Source organism: Pleurodeles waltl, chromosome 5 (assembly GCF_031143425.1).
Source record: "Pleurodeles waltl isolate 20211129_DDA chromosome 5, aPleWal1.hap1.20221129, whole genome shotgun sequence".
Taxonomy (NCBI): domain Eukaryota; kingdom Metazoa; phylum Chordata; class Amphibia; order Caudata; family Salamandridae; genus Pleurodeles; species Pleurodeles waltl.
In genome coordinates, this window is record NC_090444.1 from 424,278,297 (window position 1) to 424,304,621 (window position 26,325).

A 26,325-nucleotide genomic window follows, 5' to 3' on the forward strand; every position below is an offset into this window, starting at 1 on the left:
ACATTTATTTCTTCTTTTGTTGTTAAGGTTGTTACATCTCAATGAACAAAAAGTGTTGTTTAGGATTAGGTGACCTGGGTCTTTCCCTTCTTTGTCTTCCCAATTCATGTTTTTTGATAGCCAATATCGTATTGGGCCTGTATTTTAACTCCACATGTCATTCTAAATACAGTATTTCTTGTGGTCTTAGCCTTCTTATGGAAAATGGCTTCATTTGAACACCATAACTGTTCTGCTTCTAATCATATTGTTTCATTCTCTGTGCGCAGAGGGACTTACTTACATTCTTGTACTGGTTTATTTAATGGGGCTGATGCTTGCCACGTAATACGTCTTTTATGTGGTTTGTACATTGTCATCTTGCCAGCAACAGTGGATCACGCGTTATGTTTTATTACTTCACAGTATCATTTTTTAGTTAGTTGTTGCACATGTACCACATGCTTTTCTCTAAAGGAGGTTTGCTGCTTTTGAGTGAGCCCATGGAAACCTGATTACCGTAAGGGATCAGGCAGTTTGAAGACTGTGGTAACGCGATTGTGCTCTCTCTTCCTCATAGCTTTACACGTTTAACAATCTGATTTCCTACAGCTCCAAATTGACCCATGATCCTGCTACTGATTTATCAACCCAGAACCCCTGCACAACATTTGCTGATAATATGTGTGGCATAGTTCCAGAGCCTGCAGATTGTTACTTTAATTTAATAATAAATGGCAACTTCACTCTTTGGATTAACTAATACAGTTCATACACTCAATTATTTAAAGACACAAATCCCATTATTACTAAATTCATTGGTGCCAATTACATTAATTCACTTACAAGATTTAGGGAAAAACATGTGGATCCAACTTGACGCCTTACACTGTATCTCAGAATATAGCTTCCAAACTGAAAATGAACAAAATTGTGCCTCCAGCTATGACAATGACAAAGGCCAAGACATTTTGTAGAGGAATCAAGTCTCAGCAGGTCAACAGTGCTTCAAATATTTTAGGCTAAGTCTGTAAGTGCCAGAACTCAGAGCAATCAAGAATTAACAAAGAGCTCTGGCGCCATCTCTAACCTTAGTGAATGTTCAACAGAATGTGAATAAACAGAAATCCAAGGAACAGGGCAAAGATTTTCAACACTCCAAGCTAAATGCTATTTTAACTTTGGAAACCTCCTCATATACAGAAAAGGCAATTTCTGATCTTTATGTTTAATTTGATACCACCACGAGCTGGAGCCCCAAGCTGATGCTGTAGCAGGGTGACGCCATACTGCGCAGACACCCTGTCTCATACTAAGCACCGCTGACATCAATGAATACACAGATGCACACAGGTTGCTGGTAGAGGTGAAAGACCATGTGCGGTCTAGGACCCCTTTATTTTATAGCTTCTGGCCACGCCTAGCCAGAGGATGTACAAGGTGCACATCCGGGGCAAGGTGCTACCGCGGGGTGGTCCTGGGTGGCTTACTACATCCCTTCCCAACTCGGTATTGAACTTTATCGTTTTGGTACACAAAAATCTCTGAGCAGTTGGTTTGGTAGAGGTTTCAGTCAGAGGTTGTATTGCTGATGACGAGGGCGGACTGCTGTCTCTCTTGTGTTCTGGTCTATGTCACTTCTATCTCCCACGCTGGCTTGCTCTGGTGTTTGGAGTAGCACTGCAAGGTGTATCATCCTCAATTAAGATGTCTATAGTGATGCTTTCCTCTTCTGCTTCAGGTTGTTGTGAGCTTAGATCAGCTTTCCGGTTACTTTTTCATTACCTTTTCGGGCAGTGATCATGGTGCCTGGTACAATGAGCACTCTCCATACTCCTGGTTCTAAAGGTGCTCTAAATTTCCACCCAGGCCTCTGGTCTTTGATAATTACTTTATATTGTGGTACGGTCTGCCATGATGTCGTACGTCATATCAGATTCATGCGCACATTGTTCTGCATGTGCCAGCCTTGTGCACCCACAGGATCATAGGGTGGTGGCGAACTTCCCGCATGGATTGGGATCATGTCACTTCTGGGCCCACTGAGCATTAGTGAACAGGGAGAGGGCTGTGTGGTGCAATGCGGTGTCCCTCAGTATTCTCATGGGAATCTCTGGAGGCTGCGTTCAGGATTGGCCCTCTCAGCTGTGGCGATTTGAAGGACATTGTTCAGGGTGCGCCTGTAGCGTTCAGCCTTTCTATTCGCTTGTGGCTACTGGGGTGTGATGCGGCGATGTCGTATTCTCAGATGTTCGAACAGTTCCTTGAATTACGATCCTTGAAAAGGTGGCCCATTATCTGTTTTGATTTCTTCTGGGAGGCTGAATAGTGCAAAGACTTTTTCCAACACGGGTGCAACATTGGTGAATGCTGTTGAGTCAACTACTTCTACACTTGGATACTCTGAGTATCTGTCTATCAGGACGACAGTGACTCTCCCATCTGGGAAGCTCCGAAAATCTAGGGTCACCTTGCCTAGGGGACGGTGCAAGGTTCATCCGTTATGATGGGTGCTGACACCTCCTGGGAGGTGATGAGTTGGCACATGGTGCATTGTCACACCCGGTCATCCACTGTGGCTTCAAGATGTGGGAACCATACTTTTTCCCGCATGTGTGACTTTGCGGTGATTTGATGTCCACCATGGGCCAGCATTGTCACTCAATGTTGAAGACTTTCTGGGATTACTAGCCGGTGACCCCACAGTATGAGGCCATCTTGTATGGTACTGAGTTTGTTACGTACCCTGCATAGTTTTGTGAGCATCTCTTTGTATGGCCCCTGTGAGTCACGCAAGAAGTCCTGCCATGAGTCTTTCTGCAGGGCTCCTTTCACCTTCATCAGTACTGTATCATTGGTCATACTGTCTTCAGTTTCTTGCAGGCTGAATGCCTGCAGACAAGCTTCTTATGACACCATGCAGGCGTATTCTTCTGTTGCGTTGGTGCTGTCTGCACATTTTTTTTCATGAGTTGGGGCGAATGGTGTGTGAGGAAGTCTGCTTGGTTTTTGGAGCCTTGCTGATAGACTATTTCCATGTGGTAGTGTTGCAGCTGGATGGCCCAGAGTTCGAAACAGTGGGACAAGTTGTTGGTGATCGGTGACCACTCTAAAGGACCTTCCGTAGAGGTACGAGTGGAAGTGTCTGCATGGCAATTTGATGACTAGGGCTTCTCTTTCAATTTGGGCATACCGTGCTTCAGTCAGCGTAAGCAATTTGCTGGCGAATGCTAATGGTGCCCATCTCCCCCATTTCACCTCATGGATGAGCCCGGCCCCTAGGTCTATGGGGCTTGCATCGACTAGTAGCTCTGTCTTTTTCTTTGGGTTGAAGTAGGCCATATTTACCTTGCTCAGGGGGGCTATCTATATCTGTGGAATGCTTTTTGTTGCTTTTGGCCCCATGTCTAGGCAGCATCATCCTTGGTGAAGGCCCTCAAAGGTTCAACGATTGTTGCTAGATTAGGGATAAATCTGCCACAGTATGTGGTCATGCCTGGGAAACTGCGCACTTCTGATGCAGTGCTCAATGCTTGGATGCAGTTTTGCGTCAAAAAAATTAGCGCCGGCTAACGCCATTCTGAAGCGCCATGCGGGCGCCGTATTTAATCAATGACGTTAGCCGGTGTTAGCCGCCGGCGCTGCCTGGTGTGCTTGGAAAAAAACGACGTACACCAGGCAGCGCCGGCGTAGGAGGATATGGGGCTTGGGCGTCAAGAAATGGGGCAAGTCAGGTTGAGGCAATTTTTTCGCCTCAACCCGATTTGCGCCATTTTTTTTCACTCCCAACCCCCATAGAAATGACTCCTGTCTTAGCAAAGACAGGAGTCATGCCCCCTTGCCCAATGGCCATGCCCAGGGGACTTATGTCCCCTGGGCATGGTCATTGGGCATAGTGGCATGTAGGGGGGCACAAATCAGGCCCCCCTATGCCACAAATTTTTTTAAAAAAAAACACTTACCTGAACTTACCTTAATGTCCCTGGGATGGGTCCCTCCAGCCTTGGGTGTCCTCCTGGGGTGGGCAAGGGTGACAGGGGGTGTCCCTGGGGGTATGGGGGGGCACCTCTGGGCTCCTTCAGAGCCCACAGGTCCCTTAACGCCTGCCTTTTGCAGGTGCTAAAAAACGGCGCAAAAGCGGGCGTACGTCATTTTTTTTGACCCGCCCACTCCCGGGCGTGAATTTTGCCCGGGAGTATAAATCCGACGCACATGCCTCGGAGTTGATTTTTTAGACGGGAACGCCTACCTTGCATATAATTAACGCAAAGTAGGTGTCCACGCTAAAAAATGACGCTAACTCCATGGACTTTGGCGCTAGACGCGTCTAACACCAAAGTATAAATATGGAGTTAGTTTTGCGTCGAAATTGCGTCAAAAAAACGACGCAATTCCGGCGCAAACGGAGCATAAATATGCCCCTACGTGAGGTTTAGGACCCCTTTATTTTATAGCGGCTGGCCATGCCTGGCCAAAGGATACAAGGTGCGCATCCGGGGCAGTGTGCTACCAAGGGGTGATCCTGGGTGGCTCATTACAGATGCCTTCTTTGCGTTAAGGTTCTGAGGAGTCCATACTAGAAAGTCACAGTTTGTATGGCCCTCATTGCATAATAAGCAGCATGTTTTGTTAGTCCTGTGTTTTGTGTGCAGGACTGTAACTGGACTGCAACTCAGAGAAAGGACCTCCACACTGCATGTCGTGTCCCTCACAAATAGTCAAACATGGAATTGCTGAGCTGGATCAATTTAAAATATGTATTAGCTGTCCTTGCACATGAAAAGTAAAACTTTTGTTTCAGGACGGATGAAGGGTTATTTGGCAAGAGTCCTAAATTTAAGGTGTTCAGGAAACATTCATAAACCATCCGATACTCCAGTGTAAACTTACATAACTAATATTGGACTAGAGCCAAGCAACGTCTTCCTGCTGGAAAGGATGATGTGAGCATATAGTTTAAATGCAGTCTTAAAAGTTTCCCACAAAACAGCATTTGAAGTTACCTTTCTTGAGCTTGCGTACTGCCAGCATGCGGTGCTGTGAGGACAGCTCCCAGATGCGCAGGGTCTTGTCGTCACTCACTGTAGCACAGATGGGCAGGTTCGGGTGGGTTGACAGCCCCCAGACTTCGCCTTCCATGTGGCCCTGTTCAGAAAGAACTCAGAAAGGTCAGCTCACTTTACAGTGCTCCGATCTCATCGCCGCCATATTGAAACATCCTGCCCACTATCTCAGCAGCGCAAGGATAGAAATTGGCAATAATTCCATTAAAAGTAAAGGTCAGGCGGGCCTACCAGAGTACAGTAATACAATTAAATATATAATGACCTATTCCAGAGGACGCCCGACTTTCTAGTAATCAAATCTTCTGGTAAACAACAGGATTCCATGGCCGGAACTGTATTTTGCCGAAGGCACGCGCTCTATATTTCTCCTATAATTGCGCAGTCTCAATTTAATAATTACTCCATTCCGAACAGTTATTTTTCAGTACTGATGTGGTAGTTTATTAGCAACAAGTATACACGCTTCGTCTGCAAGACAGCTATGTTCAACGACTTGTGGCAGTGCACTGTGTGCGTCTCCCCATATATGTGAACCGCATACGACGGGTGACTGATGCGTGTGCATGTTGGACCCTGCCAGCTATACATAGCAGTAACAGGATTCTGGCAGACTGGCTGGGGGTCCAATTACAATGAGCGTCACCACTTTCCTTGTCACATGAGACAAGTGACCTACTTCTGTTAATCTGCTGACAAACCACACCCGATGGAAGGGCGCCGTGGGCATTAGCGCAAGCAAGGCAATTAAGACACAATGCCCTTTGTTTTAAAGTTAAAAACACCCATTAAATAGGGTCAAGCGGGCCCTTCACCCCAAGCCCTGACCTTAGTGCCACTACTGATAGCTTCGCCACTGCTTTCACCCTACACCTTGTAAAAGAGCAGCTGATAAACTTAATCGTGATTTCTTGCAAGAATCCTAACAGTTAGACTCGTAGGTGCCTGTATGTGACACATGCATGCTTCTCGACCAGTAGGAAAATCAACTGGCCAGACTCACTAAGCACTGTTCAGGCTGCAGGGAAACGCAAAATTGGACGCAGTCCGAAGTATAACCTAAGTGTGAATGATGTAGTCCTGTAAGCCATCTGCATGTGCTAGCGCAATTTACACTTGCAAAGAGCTTTGATGTGCAAGGAAAAAAAACGCTTTTGCAATTCACAAAACGGGAATGCCACTGCAGACTCATGAATGGATTTCCTCACACATAATATTACTTAAAGTATGTTGCAGTATAAACTAGTAAGATGTGCTCCTGAATGGGAAGAGAGAGAGCATTACAGAGTCGGGATACCCTGGAAATTGTGTTCACTTCCACGAACTCACAATGTTTTGTAGGCATTCACAAACCTTTTCGGTCCATCCCCACCACAGAACATGTCCGAGATGTACTCCCGTTCAGAGCACAAACTATTCAAAGAAATAGGCTGGAAATACCCCTGATGTGGCAGGGTGTAGGAGAACAGGTTTCGTCATTTTTTGCCTTGAAGAAAAAAAATAAAAATAAAAACTGCACTAGAACTTATACAAAGCTAATTATGACTGCGTAATTTTACACAATGTAAAATTAGGCATGCATAAGTGGCTGTGTGTACATAGATGAGAATAGACAAAATTGAAGACTATTCCTTGATAAAAAATAAAAAAAAATGGGGTAGCTTTCCAGGGGCACTTTTCTAAATCTTTGTGAATGCAAAATGTAACTGGATATGAAGAATTGGGTGCGGTCAGAGCGATGTCTAAGGAAGTGGTCTTCAGACTTTATAATGACACGCCCCCAGTCTATAAAAAAATCACTACCCCCCCACCCTCCAGATTTTTTTTGGCAGTTATTCTATTAAATTGGCAATGGTTAAATATGTCTAGACTTATTTAAACATTGCATCTTCTTTTAAAAATGCAATGCAATACATGAGGCCCTACAGCAAACTCTCCACAAGGCCCGAATGTTTTTTAAAGGGGAGGCGGCCAAGTGGCCCCCTTCCTGACCCTCATTAAGCCCACTAGGTCTTGGGGATCCCACCTTCCAGGGCCTTATTATTATTTATTTTTTTAAGGGGAAGGGGCCAAGTGTACCCCTTCCCCAACCCTCATTAGGCCCTGGGGCTCCCATCCCAGAGGGTCATGCTTTTTTAAGTGGGGGCATGCAGCCCACCTCCTCAAGCCTTTAGTAGACCCTGGGGCCATATATCTTTTAAAAGGAGGGGGCCCTCATGGACCCTTCCCTGAGCCTCATTAGGCCCGCAGAACCCCATCGCCCAGGGCCCTAAATATTTTCAAGGGAAGGGTGGTCATGTGGCCTATTTTGTCCTGGGGGACTCCATTTCCCAGGGCCCAATGTGATAATTAAAGAGAGGAGCTCCTTGGGACCACATCCACAAGTGTAAAAAGGGACCCGGGGACCCCATCCCTTAGGACCATGATTTTTTAACCCAACCCCTCTCCCTGAGTCTTTGCTGGCCCCAGGGACCCAATCCCCCGGGGCCCGCATTAATTAAAGGTGGGTGTCGTGGTACCTAAGGGCACCAGGGCACCCACCATAGACTTGTTGGGGGCTGCTGGGGGAGACCCAAGGCCATCTCAGCCATCTGCCTGCATGCTGGGATTGCTCCAGTATGCAGGGAACATCTATTTCTGCTGCTCTCTCCGGGCAGAAGCAATCTCTTGATCTGTTTCCTAGCCTGCAACAGTGAGGGCAGGGAAACGGATCAAAAGTCTACTCCCAGCCAAAAGGAGCATTTTCAAAGCTTCCGCCCACTGGGAGCAGACTTTGTGTGTGCTCCCTTTTGGCAGGAGTTTTGAAAATGGTCCCACCAGGTGGGAGCAAACACAGTTGTCAGAACAGTGCAGACAGGGAAACAGCTGTGTTCCAGGGATGGGCTCCCCAGGACACAGCTAGTGAGCCAGCCCTGGGGCATGGAGTCCTTGGGGTCATTAAAGGGGAGGGGGCTATGTGGCCCACATCCCCTTAAAATGTAAGTAGCCAGCCTGGGGGATGGGGTCCCCAGGGCCCTTTAAAGGCTAAAGGAGGGAGGGCCGCACAGCCCCCCTTCGAAGACTTCTGGCCCCTGGAGGGGTGGGCTCCCTGGTGCCAATAATGGCTTAGGGAGGGGGGCTTGCACCCTCTTTAATGAAATCAGCCCTCGGGGATAGGGCCCCTGGGGCATCTGGAGGCTAAGGGAGGGGGACTGCCTCAGCCTACTCCCCTTTTATGCAGATATTGGCCCTGTGGGTGGGATATATATATATATATATTACCTAGTGACGGTCTCCACTAGGTAGTTATAGAGTTATAGTTAGGAACTAGTTTCTATAGAAAGAGCATTTTTTTTGTTTTGCTAATAACTTTAGCACCATTTGATGAATCCTCGCAAGATTTTCCAAGAAAATACGGCACTTACTTCAGCTGCTGTCTGGAAAGCTTTCGGGTGATCCATCAAGTGGTGGCCGAGAAAAAAGCGGGTCCCAAAAAGAATTAAAAAAACAAAAAGGGCCAGGGTATGAAAACCCTGACCCCTTAGCTTTAAAAAAAAAAGAATTCTGCAGTGATTGACTGCAGAACACAAAGCACTGGCTCCAGTGTTTCATAATTCTGAATCCCCTCGGTGGGCTAAGTCCCGGGGGCATTCCTAATATAATGCAGGGGACTGTCCCACCCACCCCTGCAGCCTCAGGTACCGCCACCTCCCCGGGGCTTGAATCTAATTATATGCGTGGGACCACCACCTTCCCAGGGCTTTTAACAAATTGTGTGAGGGGGCGGCGCAGCCCCCCTGCAGCCACGGGGACCACCACCTCCCAGGGACTTTCTGCTATGTCCCGGGGTGCCCAACCCCGGAACACAGCTATTTGCTCTGGCTTGGCTACAGCTTTACAGCTGCCACCAAGTCACAGCAAACACTCAAGTCTGATGAAGAGAGAGCTGTCAAACACCTCTCTCTTCAACGGAGCGGAGGTTTCCTCTGTCTGCCTGCCTGCGGAGATTCCTGCAGGCACACAGAGGAAACTGCTCTCTGTGACAACAATGCTGGCTCCCACAGGAGATAAGGAGCCATCTTGGACTGTGGGGGGCCTTCAGGCTTCTGCCACGGTCCCCAACATTATGACTGGGGGTCCTAGGGGGAACCCAGGTCACATGGCTGGGCCCTGGGGTATGGGGTCCCGGGGCCAAGACTTGCCCTAGTAAAGAGAGCCACATGGCCCCCCTCCCAAAAAAAACAACAACAAATAAACAATTAGTCAGGGTCCCATGGTATGGGGTCACTGCGGCCGAGATCCCCCTCTAAAAAAAAAAAAATGTTTAGGCCGGGCCCTGTGGGATGGAGTCCTCAGGGACAAGATCGGCCCTGGGGAGGGGGGCTTGTGGCCCCCTTCCCACCTACATTTTTTATAATTAGGCTGGGCCCCGAGGGATGGGGTCCCCAGGAAGGAAATCGGTCTAGGAAAGGGGGCTGCGCAGCCTCCCCGCCCCCCCCAAAAATTAATTATTTGGGCCAGGCCCTAGGGGATGGGGTCCCCGGGGCTGAGACTGGCGTGGGTAGGGGGGGTTTTGCAGGGTTTAGTCAGTGAGGGGGGAGGGACGCAGGCCCTGCAGACAACCCCGCTGAGCACAGCCGAAGGCCATGCGCAGCGCGGGGGTTGGGTGGTTATAGGAGTTGACTGCAGGGACTGGCAGCAGGCCTGGCCCTGCGGCCAACCCCAGCCGCGCATGGTATTCGGCAGTCCACAACTGTGGTTGGATAAACGTAAAGTAAGGAAAATTACTATATGTTAAAAAAAACACAGAAATTCAATGAAAAAGCCAAAGGTTACAGGGACGTCATAGTAACAATGAATGTTGGCACCAACCCTCTTTTCTCTTTACTTGACTAATGTTGCCTAGTTTCTTTTTTTCCAGCCTGCTGATACTCCTTTGCTTGGGAAGGATAAAATTGTGACTCTCCTATTCGCAGATGACACCTCACTGGTGTTGAAAACAACAGGGTAGTCTTCATGGGGTTCATGGAATTTTGCGTAATGCGATGCCTTGAGATTGACACAGACCAAATTTATGGTGATAAACCCCCATAGATCTTACAGGGGAGGCCTACTTTGAGAGAGGCAAATCTTGAGAGGGTTGACACCTTTGAGTACTTGGGCATAACGTTGGCAGATAGCATGTCTTGGATATCAATGTGACTAAGATGCCCTTACAGCATTGAAACTAGTTGGTGTGCTTCGGAAGGAAGACCATTCATGGTTAAGCAAACCAGTTGCCGCTGCTTTACAGGTTTATGATTTAAAAGCTGTGGGATCTATGGGGGTTTGACAAGTCGGATGACCTGACTAGATCTGAACATACGTTTCTGAGGAAGTTGGTGTGCCTGTCCCTATAGCTGGACATGTGCAAAAAAACAATTGCTGACAAAGCTAAGTTAAGCCGTTTGTTATTTTGGAGGAAAATCAAGTCTACACCAAAACTGTCCACTTACGCAAATGCGCTTATGGAAGTTAGCACTCTGGAAAAGTCCAAAAAGATTTCCTGGATAAGCAATGTGAAGAGTTTACTGTCTGATATTAGGCAACGAGAGATTTGGGACTGCACTGCAGCAGAGTCCTTGCCCTCCAAAGGTTTTGTAAAATTACGTTACTGGGAATAGGGAGCACAGATTGAGACCACCGCTTTTTCCAGGTGGTCAACTTACAAGAGAGTTTCTGGACTTTAAATCAGTCAGTTTACTGGAACCATATTTAGATCTAATTTTGGTTCTGAATGACAGAAAGCTATACATTCAGCATAGACTAAGTTCTCTTCCTTTCAATACATTTACTTGTAGTTTGCAAAACAAGTTATTGTCTACTATGCTTTGTCCTGGTTGCAAAGCCTAGAAAGAAACTGTAGCTCATGTATTTTTTGCCTGCCCAGCCTATGTGCACCCACGTTTCAAGTGGTAATCATGCATTGGCCTTGCAAATACTAAGATCAGGATCCAGACCTTTTTTTTTTTTTTTTTACTGTGCTGTTGTTAAATTCTTAGGGCATATGTGGAGCATCAGGAGGATTATTTCGAAGTTTTGGTTCCATCCCCCAGTTGATCGTTATGTATATTCTTTTAATGTAGATTGTATATTTTACTTAGCTGTATGTGCATTGTACACCTAAATTCCTCTGACCATTACAGTGTCCGACCTAAAGAGATTATATGGTACTTTTACTGAGTCATTTATTTTATTTGCAGATAGCTGATTTACTTTGGGTACTGTTGCATGTTTTTAATGATTTATTCTCTTATTTTTCCGCTTGGTCAGCGATGTGTTGAAAACGTTCATGGCACTGTATGTCAAAATAAAGTCATTTATATTCACAAAAATGTATGTCTTTGAAGTGTGAATTGTAACGAGTGACCCATTGACAAAGCCAATAGGCCTGCCTTGTATGATGATCTCTTAACAGAGAAAACATGCTCCCATTTCGTGGATTATTTTCTCTATTGTCGTGGTACATGCGTAACTCTTCAGGAAGTAATTATGTGTGATGTGGTATTTTGAATACGCGATCATTGGTGATCTGATCTCCGGTTTGGATGCACCGTCATTAAGCCGGTATAGTACATACCCGCTGTCTCTCCTCACCAGAGCTTAATTTGTGCTTATTGTTTCCGGTGCTGAGCACCGGCACTTATTTTTGAGGGCGGGCGCTTATTCTTCTGCCTCAAGCTTTTGCTGCGAGCAAAAGACACATATGGGAAAGACGGAGGAAGAGAAAAACGAAAAAGCGTCACAAAGATACAAAGCAGAAATCTGCCAGGGTGAGATGAAGGGGCAGGGAGTGGCTTTAAATGAATTGAAGAAGCCCGAGATGATTTCAGGATTACGCTGCCTCAGTATTCCGTGCTCGAACATTTAAATGGAGCAGCCGCATGTTTAAGAGGAGGGCTTTGGGCATCGGCACGTTTATATTCACAAATTAAGCACTGCTCCTCCCCCAAGCTTTTAAGTCGTGTCAGCCATTGTTGTTTGCTTCCTGGACCAGGTCGCTCCACTTCATGTATGTATGTATGTATATGTGTCTGTAACTTATTGGTCTTCCCAAAAACAGAACCCTTGCTCAATGAGGTGATGCCTGGTTACATACGCTGGGCACGCTCAACAATGTTTTCAGTTTTTCCTTCAAATGGCAGCAACAATTCGTGTCAGTCTTTAGTGGTTGCTTCCCCAAGCAGGGTCACTCCATTTCGAATCTTACACGTATGTATGTTTGTCTGATGTTCATGCCTTTTTACGCACGTTTGGTGCATGTTTTGCCATAGTGGAACCAGATGTAGCCACTGAATCACACAGGCGATATAAATAGGGTCTTTATAAATCTGGACATTTTAATTTTATTTGAATGACTTAACATTTTGTGATTACACACCATGTGACTCGCGTGTGACTTCAGGGGAGACACCCCCACTTTCTAATCAATGAAGCCCTTAGTTTAGAAAACCTGGGTAAGTGGCAACTGAGTGGGTTTTGACTGAGCACACCAACGCATGCAATCATATTTTGCCTGAAATTATAAATTATCTGTTTTGATTTTTCCCTACTAAAACAATCTTGCTGAACTTTCCTTGTTGAAAGCTGATCGCAATTTCAAATTATCTAGCCATTCCTTATATCTTGATATGTATTGTATTGGGTGTATATAGACGAACTGCTGCTAGGTAATTCTTTCTAAGTCCAGCTCGCAATAGTGTCTGCTGTAGAGTGGAAGTAAGTAGCATAACCACTGCACGGCTGGAGCTTTGGATGAAGTAAATTTTTCTATACATTTTCTACTGACATTTAAAAAAAAAAAAAAAAAACTACAAAATGCAAATGTGCACTGTCATTTTCTTTGCCTACAGCCAATCCCACGGTTATCCATGTATGCTGCCCACGGTTCAGATCTGTTTCGCACCAGATATTCAGTAGGCACCAATTTGCAGAGGCACTTACAGAACCCCGCTCACCTCGTTCACATGCTACCACTGCCGCCCCAAAGTCTGTACTACTGGCATTCCCAAGCAACATGATAAAATGTACCAATGTGTCCAGATCCTCGCGGAGAACACTTATCTGTCGCCCTTCCCACTCTGACCATTTTAGTCTGAGCATAGTAGGAGCGGTGAAGGATCTTTAGCTGAACTAGGCGGAAACCCACTCGTACAGCCACCTCTCTAGTGGATGCCAAGGCCTCTGTCCACCCCTTATCCTCTAGGCCCTTCAAGTCCTGGACCCAATGCTCTTTCAGTTGCAGCATGGTATCAGGGGTGTTATTGAGCAATATTTTGTATGTTAGAGATGAGGCTTTCCTGGGCACATACTTGTCCAGGAGTCTGTCCTCAAGGGGCGAAGACTAAGGGAGCTCTGCTCCTCTCAGCAGTGCTGCCCTAAGTACGTGGCATACCTGTATGGGTCGCTAGGTCTCAGCGGACGCCAGTTGCAAGTCGCACTGCAAGCATATTAAGGGGATAATGTTGGAACAAGTCATTTTTTTATTGAAGTGGGATCACGTCTAATGGGTGACTGATTTAATGCAAAAAGAATGTGCATTGTGTGATCCTTAATCTTAATTTATTTTGACACAGGCAAGGAACCATATTTGATGGACATAAACCATTCATAGTTTAATGTTTGCATTATAGACTTTCACCAGTGGTGCTACCGAGCCTCGCTTTACATACATAGCTCCACATTTTTGCTTGAAAAAAGGGCCCCAAGATATTTTCTATAAACCATAAAATAGAATATAGGTGTGTAAGTTGGGACTTTTCTTAAACATGTTTTATATATATATATATATATATATATATATATATATATATATATATATATATATATATATATATATATATATTTATATTTGTTTTAGGTTTTCCAGAAACATACTAGAGTAAAAAGTCATTTTTTAGCAATCTACATGCAATACTCACAATTATTAGTATGGAAGCAGGTCTAGCATTCTATATAAATACTGCATACATGCAAATAAACATTACGACAAATTTACTTAACATCAGTCACAACTACATTTTACATGAACAGTGATAATTGTGCACTAGGCAGGTGTGCAAGTGTACATTATTCATGGTGTATGTTCCACATGAAAAGCAGATTCTTAGTGAACTGACCACTTACAACTAACCACTTACTATATCTTAACCACCATACAATAATAAAAGGACAGAAAAAGCAGGTTTTAAGTGAGGACTTCTTAACCAGCAAAAAAGTGAAAACCACAGGTTCTATTTTACCTGGAATCTAAGAAAATAGGTCTTAAAAAGATCAGTTGGAATATTTTAAAATGATGTCCATGTAACAATACGCTAGATGAAACGTAGAATATAGCCAGACTTATCGAAGCAGAAGATAAACAGGCTCCTTTTAAGTAATCCTACTGACTCCCAGGAAAACAATACATTGGTTCTACGACCCACTGTGTTATGTACATTATTCACAAGGCCATTAACAATAATACATGCAACAGCGATAGTAATTCAGTTTTATTGGTCAAATCTTGTGCGATAGTAGAGAGAGTCAAACCATCTTATTGAGTTGAGTCCCCTTGCCATTACTAGGAGCTCAGCTTTGAAGCGCATTAGATAACAAAGGTAGGAATTGAGATCCACCAATAGAACTATCCAAGCAGACTGCTAAGCCCTCTTTGCCCATGCCTTAAAAGTACTCTCCAATGACGTACACAGTGTCAGCTCTGGCAGCCTTTGTGAAGCAGTGTCGCATCCACAAAGCAGCCCACAGAGACACTAATTCAGCAAACACCCAGGGTAGCATAAGTGACCACTTCAGGCATCGTTGACCTCTTTCACAAAATCAGAGGAAGTGACATCATATGCACTTAAACATCAAGAAAACACCCCACTGACGTGTTGTCTCAGGACTTTTTTTCCTGAAGACATCATGATTTTTTCAGGCAAAGGAGAACATTTTCAGCTTTCTAGATTAACGGATTGGCTATTTTTCATGGCAGAAAGCTATTGGCTAAAAATGAAGATTCTGTGACGAAATGGGTGGTCTAGTATTCAAAACAGTGTGTCGCTTACATCAATGTTCTCTTCTATTTAAAGCACCTAGGGCCCATCTCCACATTTCGGTTACCTCCGTTTATTCCCCAAAGAATGACAGGCAAGCATTTGCAAACCCAATAGGTCTCGTATTTGGGACCTACTGGATTTGCAATAACTTTCCAGCCATGCTTCACAGCTCTCCCGAAGCTGTGCAGTATTGTTAAAAAAGGAAAAATAGCCTACTGTTTCATTCTGTAGGTGCGTGCATCACACATGAGCACACCTGCAAAATGACCGTTTTTTCCTTTTTATTTGACGATTCATCTCGAATCAGCAAATAAAAAGAAAAAAAAGTGTACATCATTTTTTGAGACAAGAGGCGGGGAGAAGCAGCACAGGTGGTGGGGACCAGGGCCTGTGGAAGAACTATGGGGTAAAACAAGTGGCAACGTGGGCAGGGTGGCAGAAGCATCAAAGGGTACAAGTGGAGGTGAAGCAACATGGGGCCAGAAGCAAAATTAAGGGTGTCCGTGAGGGGAAGGGACAAAGAGGGCACTAGGGGAGCAAACGGGCAGCAGGGAGAAGAACAGGGAGCATGGACGGTGGGGGAGAAAAACAAATGGGCAAGAGCGAGAACCATGGAGCTGAGATGGGTAGAAGTACATGGGCGTAAAAGCAACTCGGGGAGAGTGAGCACAAAAAGCTAAATGAATCATGGAGAAGGATGGGGAGAATTATAAGGGGGAAAGCGAGCAGTGCGGAGCTGTAAAAAAAAAAAAAGAAAAGCATACAAGGGAGACAGATGGAAAACATATGCATGCTCATGAAGTGCTTAAACAAAAAGAAAAAAAAAGTTGTGTCTGAAAATGTGAGCAGTACAAGGAAACAGTAATACATCCATGCTATGCTCCAGGGAGGGACAAACCCCAAAAGAGGAAGGAAAGCTCAAACATGCTAATGAATAAGAAGCAAGCAAATGAGAGAGGCAATGAACCCAACCAAAAGTAAGCAATGGGAGCCTCTAAACCCACAGTAAGCTAATAATAAGCCTCACAACAGACAGCGCATGTGCTGTCTAGTCGACAAGACCTAAAAAAACACAAGCTGGAAACAGTGTTTTCATTGTTAGTAATACAGGAATAAAAAGGTATTACAGCAAGAGGGGCTGAGTAACTGCAAAGCATGCATCTAAGCAGATTCCCTTGGCAATATTAACAGGGGATGCATGGTGAGAGAAAAACAGTGGAGAAATGAACTAAAGATGTTATGAATTATGTAAACTTTACAAACAAATTATTATAAATTGAAGCAAAATAAATTCACTAACACAGTGATAATTTCATAGTTAAATAGGAAATAAGTTATTTCTGGAGTAAAACATGTATGTTTAAACGCTGTTTCTTTTTACTGCTTACTCTGACACTATTTTATTCTTCCTGTAGTAATGAGTACATTTCCAACTACCTTGATTAATGGAGTACCTACTTGGCTCTTACAAAGGGTGCTTGTGGTTTCATAACATTAAGCAAAAAGCAAACCTATCACTCGCTGCATCACGGTTTTCATTTGACTTTTTAATATTTTCGCAACTTGTATAAGACTCTCAACAGCAGAGGTACATGTTGGTTGGTTGTCAGGATATCGGAGGTTGCACATAGGAGGCAAGGGGTTGCTAGATGAAACACAGAAGTATCAGCATTTGACTGACATCCAACTCACACCAACGAAAAGTAATAAGCAACTCTGCCTTCCATCCTTTTGAGGCAGGTACATGGGGCACAATTAAATTGGAAAATCTTTCTACACAACATGTAGAACTCCACTGCAAATAACTGAACAGTGTAATGGTAAGCATCGTCTGGCATAGGAACCACAGCATATCTGGCACGGTGCCTACTCACTCGTTCTCTGAGTTTCCATTCAGGCTCCATCCATCCCATATTGGGTGCTTGTCATTCATCTGGGACCCATAAACTAGGAGTCCATCACAGAGGCACAGGTATTACGGCCGGTTTAGCCTGGCAACAGTGGAGTTACCTGAGAAGGCGTAGACAAAGCTGCCCTTACGGGCCCGTGGTACCAAGCAGGCAATGGAGACAAAAGTGGCCAAAGCGAATGCTTGTCAGCTTCAACTTGCATAGGTTTTGATGTACGCTGCCCCCATAAATTTTACTGGTCACCCCAATCAAAGATGAGACCCTCCATAATCAACAAACAAGGGGGTTGGCAATCTAAAATGTGAGCACAATTTCCCTGCACCTGGTCCTTTATTGGTCAATGAAAGAACCAGGCTCCTCAAGCATGTCTTTGCAGTTGACTGCCATTTGATAATTACTCTGAGGCACAACCCCACTTTGCTTCCCCTGAGCCTGCAAGTGTATGTTCTGTTCTGAGAAATACTTGTGGTCTTGTTCTGTCCTGGCTCTTCCTCCATCTCTTTCAATGTCTTTGGTTGCCTTATCTTCAGAAACATAGGCACAGCAACTTCGAGTTAGATTTAAGGGGGATCGCATGGTGACTGGATCGCCAAATGCATGGGTACGTGAACCCCACATTGGGCTTGTCCATCCACAATAAGGTTTAGGAATCGTGTGATTGACGAAGGACCTAGCCAACCCAACCTCTACAGTCAACCCCCAATGTGCACAACCATGGGCCAACCTCAGTGGGTTCTGGCTGCCTGCACGGTTTGGGCACAAGGCCTGGTTTGATATTGCCATCAAGTGGTTCTTGTCTAGGTTTTGCTTACAGTTCATTATTCTATTGCTAATAAAAGGCAACAGTAAAGGCCAGTGTGATTCTATTGTAGCAGCTTTTACCACGAATGATGGATTTTTCACAATTGCCACATAATTTGCACAATTTAAATGTGCTCAAAAGGTTTTAGCTCAAATTACTGTCAAAAAATATGAAGCATAATTTGCCTTTTTTGACACATATTAGAATTAACCTTGCCACATAATGTGGTTTTCCATACCACATAACCCTAGTAACCCTGGCAATAGTGAAGCTCTGCAGAGTGGTTTGCAGATTGACATTATGATGATAAACCCAACATTTCACAGGGAACTGTGAAATATTTTCCATTGTTCACAGCTTCCTCTGAAATATGGGTTTTCATACCACAGCATTTTGTGCAATAAAAACACCTATACATGTAATATACCTTATTTATGTGTGTATATATATATATATATATATATATATATATATATATATATAAAGCAATATATAAGATGTACTCTGACTATCTAACCACACGGCCTGCAGTGGCCCCACGATTCCTGGAGATGAAGGTACTAGAGGTCTCCACACGTATGTATAAGATGAATAAACAATAAGGGGGTGGGGACACATCCTCCTGATATGAGAAGATAAGTCTCAGGAGAGTACTGTTTTTACTAATTGCATAAACAATCCAATTAAGTCCTTCTGTGGGGAAAGGAAAACCCTCCTCATGTGCCTTGTGTGCTTCTCCCTCCTTCTGCCAGGGAGTATTGCATTTGAGAGGATGAGTGCTGCTCCTTCTAAATGTGAAACATAAATGTTGAGCCCTGCAGTGGGTATCTGCTGCTTGTGGTCAAGGGAAGATTTGTATTCATGTGTTGATCAATCACAAGATTCAAGGGAAGAGCTGATACATCCCCCTCCCTTATGGCAGGGGATAAAAGTGTGCTGCATTTCCTACATCACCACTCTTCCTCCCCATCTATGTAAGGAAATGAATCCTTGCTGTGGTCGGTGTGGCATGCCCAGATTTATAACCAGCTAATGATACAACTAGGGTTGAGCAATCCCCAAATCACTACTGGCAACATGTTAACTACAAACTCAGATGGCGGACTGACAGAGCAATTACTCAAGTCTAGAAAATGCCCATCCAATATTAATGACCTGATCTGTGGCTCGGATCCCATCAACCAATGAAAATACCATAACCTGAGCACATTCAAAGAGAGCAACAACTTTTTGAATTAGATTAGTTAACCTCATTGACAATCATAATTCAAGCCTAGGGACCCATCATCAACTCCGGATTATTGCTGTGACCTAAGGTATAAGCAATAGATAACACCTTAACCAGAGATTGGAGTCAACCATTAAAGAGATTGCTGTCTGCCATGTTTTCATGGCGTAGAGTGCCTCATTGTTCCAGGAATCCTTGGGCTTGTGTACGTGGTGGGCATGATTCATTAATAGGGTGCTGTAGATGGCACCTTTTATGATGTGATTTTAGGAGTCCACTTCTTGTGAGCCTTCTCATACTATCCCAACGCATGTTTACTTGATGTGAAATGTTTATTTTTTTATGTGCGCTGTTATGCCTAATCTTGAAGCTTGCAGAACCCGCATGTGAAGGTGCAGGTTGAAGTGCAAACCTCTACCAAAATAAATGTTTTTGTTACCATATAGATATATATGAATATATTAATTATTTTCTTCTTGTAATTGTTTTTAATGTATATATTCACATTACCGAGAGAGAGACAGAGATAAGGAGAGCGAGAGAGTGGAAGAGAGAGAGAGAGAGAGAGAGAGAGAGAGAGAGCAGAGCGAGAGAGAGAGTGTGAGTGTGTGTGTGTGTGTTTGTGTGTGCGCGCACGCCGATTATGCTAACTCCAATATCTTCTGGACTACGCACGCGTGTGGCGATTATGCTAACTCCAATATCTTCTGGAACATTTTTAAATGATCCAAATCACGGCTTCCAAGCATTTCCTTCAAATATGATTTATTATTGAATTTATGAACTAAAACGGAACCCAATGGTATTGGAGTACCTAATATGTATTGTCAAGAAAACAGAGAGAGGTTTAATATAAGCGTGCACTAAAAGTGCTACCACAATATAACTAAACATCATTCCATTGTTTTCTTTCAGATGACTATATATATTTTCCCCCTCGATAATAAAATAATTTGAACAGTGACACTTTTAAGATTATTTAATCAAACCTCTGTCTCGATCTGTCATTTTGGTCATGGGTGTGATTTTACATCTAAGATTTACTAAAAGAATTTTCAATTAGGCCGGTGGATTTATTAAAACTTCTGTTTATAAGAGTTCTGTATGTTGGAAGAGTCAGTTTGTGAAATACCTAGTCGACATTTGAATGTATTTACATTCTTATTGCATATATGGGTGTGATATTTTTCTATATAATGGTGGTTATTCTGAGTTTGGCAGACAGAAAAGGCCATCCGCCAATCTCCTGTTGTCAGGTTGCTGCTAGTGCAGCTGCCTTCCTGCGGGCCCCATTAGGAGTTTCCCGCTGGTGCAGCAGGAAACAGCTTATAACATTGACACCAGCTCATAACTGAGCCGGTGCAATTCTGCAGTCCGTAGCACCAGCACCCATAGCGTTCTTCACTATCTACAAAGCAGACAGTGAACTATGCAACGGGGTTGGCCCTGGGGGCCCTGCACTGCCCATGCCAAGTGCATGGGCAGTGCAGGGGCCCACCTGGGGCCCCCTGCACCCCATCTCCGCCAGACTTTACATGGCAGTGCTACCGCCATGTAAAGGCTGGCGGAGAGGGGGGTTGTAATCCCCAGCACTGCCATGGCAGATTAGGACTACCAGCACCGCCAGTCCCTCCTGTGGAAGAAAACTGGCGGTCCGACCATGGTGCAAATGCCAAGGTCATAATGTGGCGGTCAGACCGCCACCGCGACACTGGCTGTAGTAATGAGGCCCAATGTTTATATTAAGTTGTATTAGGTATTAAAAAGAAAATTAGTAAATTTTGTTGGGGGTGCACCTTCATAATGGTTATCACTATATCATACACATTGTTTTTGCTGTACAGAAATTAACTAGGATTACTAGTTAATTGGTAAAGCATTTATTCCCCAGTGGAGTGAATCTTTTACCCTCCAATAAAGCTAAACATTAATGTGACTGGAAAACAACAGTGTTATGTTCAAATGCGAGGAGTGAAGAACCACCACTGAAGGAAGCCTAGATGATAGCTGTTAGTTCTTAATGAGGAATACTTTAAACTCCAGGTGTTAAATGCTTACTTGAACATTAGAGAGCTAAATTGCTTAAAATAGAAAGCTGGCACATAGAAGCTCAAGGCAGTGGTTTTGTTTTCTTTACTTTCAAGATTTCAGGCGGAAGAATTTAGTTACCTCTTACTGTATGGGAGCTGAATGTAATTGCCAGTTTATCATGTCATTGGAATGGTTGATTGAGGGTAGCACAATGTATGTGCCTCAAGTATAAAACTGGATTCTTGTGGCCAGTGGGAGCCAGCAGATATTCCTCCATTATTACAGTTATAGAAACTTCTCTTTGGCTCCCTTTACCAGACCAACTACTGCATGTAGGATGGATCCAAGGAGAACTGATGGTGCTTTAGGGGAACTCGCTACTACTAGGTTGCTTCCTTTCAGGTGTAAATGTGTAATTTATTGAAGCACATATTTGAAGTAAGCTGGAAAAATCACAGGTTTGCTTCTCCTCACAAAGTGAAGTTGGTGTACTGCTGTTGTGCCTATTTTTGTTTTTGACTAGTTAAATTGAACACAAATGAGGCACCCCATGTCCAAATGTTGGTTTGAAATAACGTCAGCTTGAAGATGTTGCATTCAGGTACAAGTGGGTGTCCTCTGCATGACAGTGAATAGTTGTGGCCTCCTCAAGTAGCAATCAGGCACAGGCTCCCTGACGCTGCTCAGAGAAGCATTAGGATTGGCTGAGAGCACCCAGCCAGGGCGCTCCCAGGCAGACTATGAGCCTGTGCATGCTCTATCCCGCCCGGCAACTGTGTTGATGGGCTGGAGAGAGCCTACTGCGCATGTGTGTTTGGCCGGCCGTAAAGGGCCGGCCAAACACACATGTACTCTGATGGGGAGTGTTGTGCACTCCCCCTCACTGCTCATCATCCCCGTGGCCCGCTCCTTTACCAGAAAACGATAATAAACTCAGTTTATAATTGTTTTCTGGTAAAGGTTTTGCAGCTGCTGGTGGGGGGGGGCAACACTCCTCCGCCCTAGTGGACGAGCCGCCCCTGAAGCCAACAAGTCCTTGTAGTTACTTGAGATGTCCTTTGAGGTTGTAGAGCAGGATTATTCCTTCTCGCTGCAACAGGCAGCAGGTCCACACAGCAGAGAAATTGTAAGTGGCAGTCCCTCTCAGCAGCACAGTAATCAGAAGGCAGTAGGCCAATACAACAGAGTAGTTAGAAACCTGGTAATCCTTCCCAGAAGCACAGCTCCTCTTCTTGGAATAGTTTGGAATAGTTTGCTCAGGTCCCAAAAGTGAACTGAGTTGGTGGGGTCTGGGGTCCCGTACTTATACAAAATGTGTCTTTGAAGTGGGGGAAGACTTCAAAAGCGGCCTTTAAAGATCACAAGGTCCCTTCCCTTCCCTCCCCAGCCAGGTGATGGGCCATCAGGATGCAAATGCCACACCCAAGCTCCCTTTGTGTGTGACTGTCTAGAGGGATGCACAAAGTCCAGCTGTCCTCTACCCCAGATGTGTATTCAGAGACAGGCAGAGGCACAGAATGGTTAAGGTAAGAAAGTGCCAACTTTCTAAAAGTGGCATTTTCAGACTTCACCATAAGCTGTGATTTCAAATTGTGAGTCCAGAGACACCAAACTCCACATTCTCTCTCTTCTCAATAGAATATTACACTTAAAGGATGTTGTAAGGTAATCCCAATGTTAAGCTATGGGGGATATAGGCCTTGCAATAGTAGAAAACGAATTTAAGGGGTTTTTCACTACCTAGATATGTTAAACAAAAATGTACATGTCCAACTTTTTAAATAGACTGCGCCCTACCCTTATAGCTAAGTTGGGCCTACCTTAAAGGTGACTTACATGTAGTTAAAAGGAAGATTTGGGCCTGTGACTGGACAGGTTGAAATGGCAGTTTAAAACTGCACCCACAAGGTCTGCAGTGGCAGGCCTGAGGCATGTTTGAAGTCTACTGTAGTGGGTGGCACTGGTACTAGTAGTACTTGATTTACAGGCCCGGGACAGACATAGTGGACTTTACTAGGGACTCACAAATAAATCAAACATGCCAATTGTGGATAAGCTAATGTTACTGGGTTTAGATACAGAGCACAAGCACTTTAGCACTGGTCAGCAATGGTAAAGTGCACAAAATCCTGAAAGCCAGCAAAAATCAGTCAGAAAAACAGGAGGTCACAGGGAAAAAAAAGTTAGGGGTAACAACACCATGGATGCCAGTTTTAACAATACAGTTGTGTTTTTTTGGTAAAAATGTCCAGTTTTCTTTCTCCATCTTTCATTGTTAGGCGCACTCGACTTTTACAGCTAACATCTATGAATCACTGGTATTCCTGATGTTTACAAATGAATGATAAAGACATCACTTGTTTACACCATAGGCATCCCTATTTCTTGGTTATGTGCTGAATGATTGCGGAGCCTTATTAGGTAGCTATCTTAGATGCAGAACCCAAGGCAATAGGACATTTTGTACAATTTTCACTCCGTGGGCCATGTCAACCACTGATGTTCTTACTTCATGGACTCTGCTGACTGTAATTGTTGGGGGTCACGACATCCAACGTAAAGCAAAGCATATATAAAGAGCACAGTACATGTGGTATAATAAAGTTACCTGATTCAATAAATCTATTGCAACTACCTTTAAGGATTTAAACATAAGTAAACGTGTGTGCAGACAAAGGTACAGAGAAGGAAAAAGGATGACGGATGCAATTCATGAAAAACATTTCACTCAAAAATCTGCTCACTTAATTATTTAGGAGTACTACAAAAGATACGGCTAAGGGACCCATTATGAGTAGAACAATTTAAACCCTGGAATTCAACCCTTTCCCCGGAACAACTGATAACATAGGCATTGGTAATTTTACGAGGGTGAAGTTACTCTCAGCTATAAGTTAATGACGAATAACATAGAAATTGGTGTTTCTGTGCCAATACCCATAGGTTTTCCTCCATTTCTATTTTCCTCCATTTCTACGTGTATTTTCTTTCACCTGGACATTCTGATTGCTTAAGGCAGTCATAGTGTGTGGCTGGAAAGCTGAGCTAGAGCGGTGTTCCAATATTACATGTAGTCCCGATCAAAACAGTAACTGCTTGTAACTGCTGTGTTAATGGCATGATCTGGATTAAAAGGGCACTCCTAATGATTCCCATTAAAGAAACCATAAAAAAACTTGAAATTTTCATAAAAAATTCATACAAGTACCTGAACGAGAAGAGCCATGGGACCACTTTTATCAATTTCCAGTATTTCTCCATTCTTTGTTCCAACTAATATGTGACCGTGCCCCAAATTAATTGCACGTATTGACGGATTGTCTTCCAACAGTAAACCTGAAAAATAAATTTAAGCTGAATTCTATGTGAAACAACAGCACGCGTTTCTTTTCAAGTGATACTTTTATAAATCTTATGTATTTTAATTGTTTTATCTCATCATAGCAGTAGTGCTACTGTGTTTATTGCAGTAATATTGTAATAAATGACCCAGGAAAAGTATTGATCCTTTTTTTTTTAACCATCAAAGATTCAAATTATACAGATGATTTGAGTGTTTTTAAACATTTTCTAAAAAAGCCAAATACTATAAGCCAAAAAACGATTCGTTGTTATGCTACTTGTATTGAGGAAATCCGCCTTTTCTGTATGTCACCCCGTATTGCTCGCCTTTTGCTGCACCCATATTTTTGCTGGCTTTAGAACTTAGTACACTTTAACGCTGCTAACCAGTGGTAAAGTGCCTGTGCTTCTCCTTTAAACCTGGTTGAATTGACATACTCCTGATTAATATATTTAACTGACCTATGAATCCCTAGTATTTGGAACACGCTGAACCATGGCATAAAAGTTCAATGGCACCAGTGACCTGCAACTATGCCATCTACTACAAAGGCAGTACAAACATGGCTTCAGACTTACCACTGTAGCCTGGCTGTTACAGATTAAACTCCAAATTCAACCTGTCAGAATATCCCTTTTGACAGGTCAAAACCTTACTTTTAAATACTTATAAGTATCCCCTATTAAGGTCTTATTGGTCAAGAGCTAGGGGCATGGCATTTAAAAGTAGGACATGTACGGATCTTATTTTAAACATGGCCTTAAAGTGAAAAAGCCTGAAAGCTGTAAAAACTGTGGCAAGGACATCTGATCCATAGGAAAACACTGGGTTAAATTATTACATTCAAAGAAGTGTTGTTGTCCCTTGGTAGAATGCTCAGTGGGGTCGGGCCCAAGAACTGCATTAACTTCAAAAAGGACTCCACTGTCACAGGTAAATGTTAGCTGACATTAGGGCAGGGCCAATCCTTTGCCCCCCAGCCCAACCCACCTACAGCCAGGCAAACCAGAATCACAATGTCAAATCCTGCTAGAATGTCAAATCTTTTCCTGACAGGTCTGCTGGTGTTTACATTTTAAACTGGGTGTGCATTTGAAAGGCAGGTAAACAGGATGCTACAACAGTTCTTGTGTACTCAATGTCTGGTTGCTGGAAAACAGTGTTTTTTTTATCAGACTTCCTTCTCTGGGCTTAGTATGGGTACAGCAGCTGCCCCAAACTGCATTTTAGTGTTAGATGTGGGAGGACACTAAAAATTCCACAATACCATCCACTGAGCCCCCAGAATGCACATTTAGGTTGGCTGGAGACTTTTGTCACCCTAGAAATTATCAAATTGGGTAGTGTTGGCCCCAGGAACGTTTATCACATGGTTAAAGTGTGTCCAAGATTCATTCCCACCCACTTGTTCATGTCAGGCAAAAATGTGACACCTCCAGGCACCCACTGCTGGGCCTGTGGAAGATCAGAATAGGACTGAACCTGGTGTCAGAGACCTTAGAAGAGCTATAAAGAACTGGACCTGCGCTCTCTTGTACCTAGGACAAAGAAGTGGACTCCAAAGGGACACATTAAGCTACAAGAGGCCTTTTCCTGAAACTACCCAGCTGACCAGTGGCAACTGGATGCTCCTGTTTGGCTTCAGCCTGACACTCAGTAAGCCTGTAAGGGCCACATGTACAAATATTAGGTTTTGCAACTTGCAAATTTCGAGTCTTAGTGACTCACAATTTGCAAGTCGCAAAACCTGATGTACAACAGTGTCAATGACACTGTTTGTGATTCCCAATGAGGTCACAAATGACTTATCTTATAAATATCTATGAGGTAGGTCACAATCTGCGACCCCATTGGGCTTGGCCGCCCTCACAGGGATGGTGGCCTGCTGGGGACAGCAGACCACCATGTCTG

At 44.0% G+C, this 26,325-nt stretch overlaps 1 protein-coding gene across 2 annotated transcripts in view; it reads right to left on the reverse strand.

Moving 5' to 3' along the window:
• Positions 1-26,325, reverse strand: part of EML6 (EMAP like 6) — an 854,573-nt gene that overhangs the window by 218,083 nt on the left and 610,165 nt on the right. For both annotated transcript variants that reach the window (XM_069234186.1, XM_069234187.1), the window contains exons 20-21: positions 24,280-24,407; positions 4,983-5,124 (exon numbers count right to left, since the gene is read on the reverse strand). In XM_069234186.1, the coding sequence (XP_069090287.1) occupies positions 4,983-5,124; positions 24,280-24,407 (270 nt within the window). The remainder of the gene's footprint in view (positions 1-4,982; positions 5,125-24,279; positions 24,408-26,325) is intronic.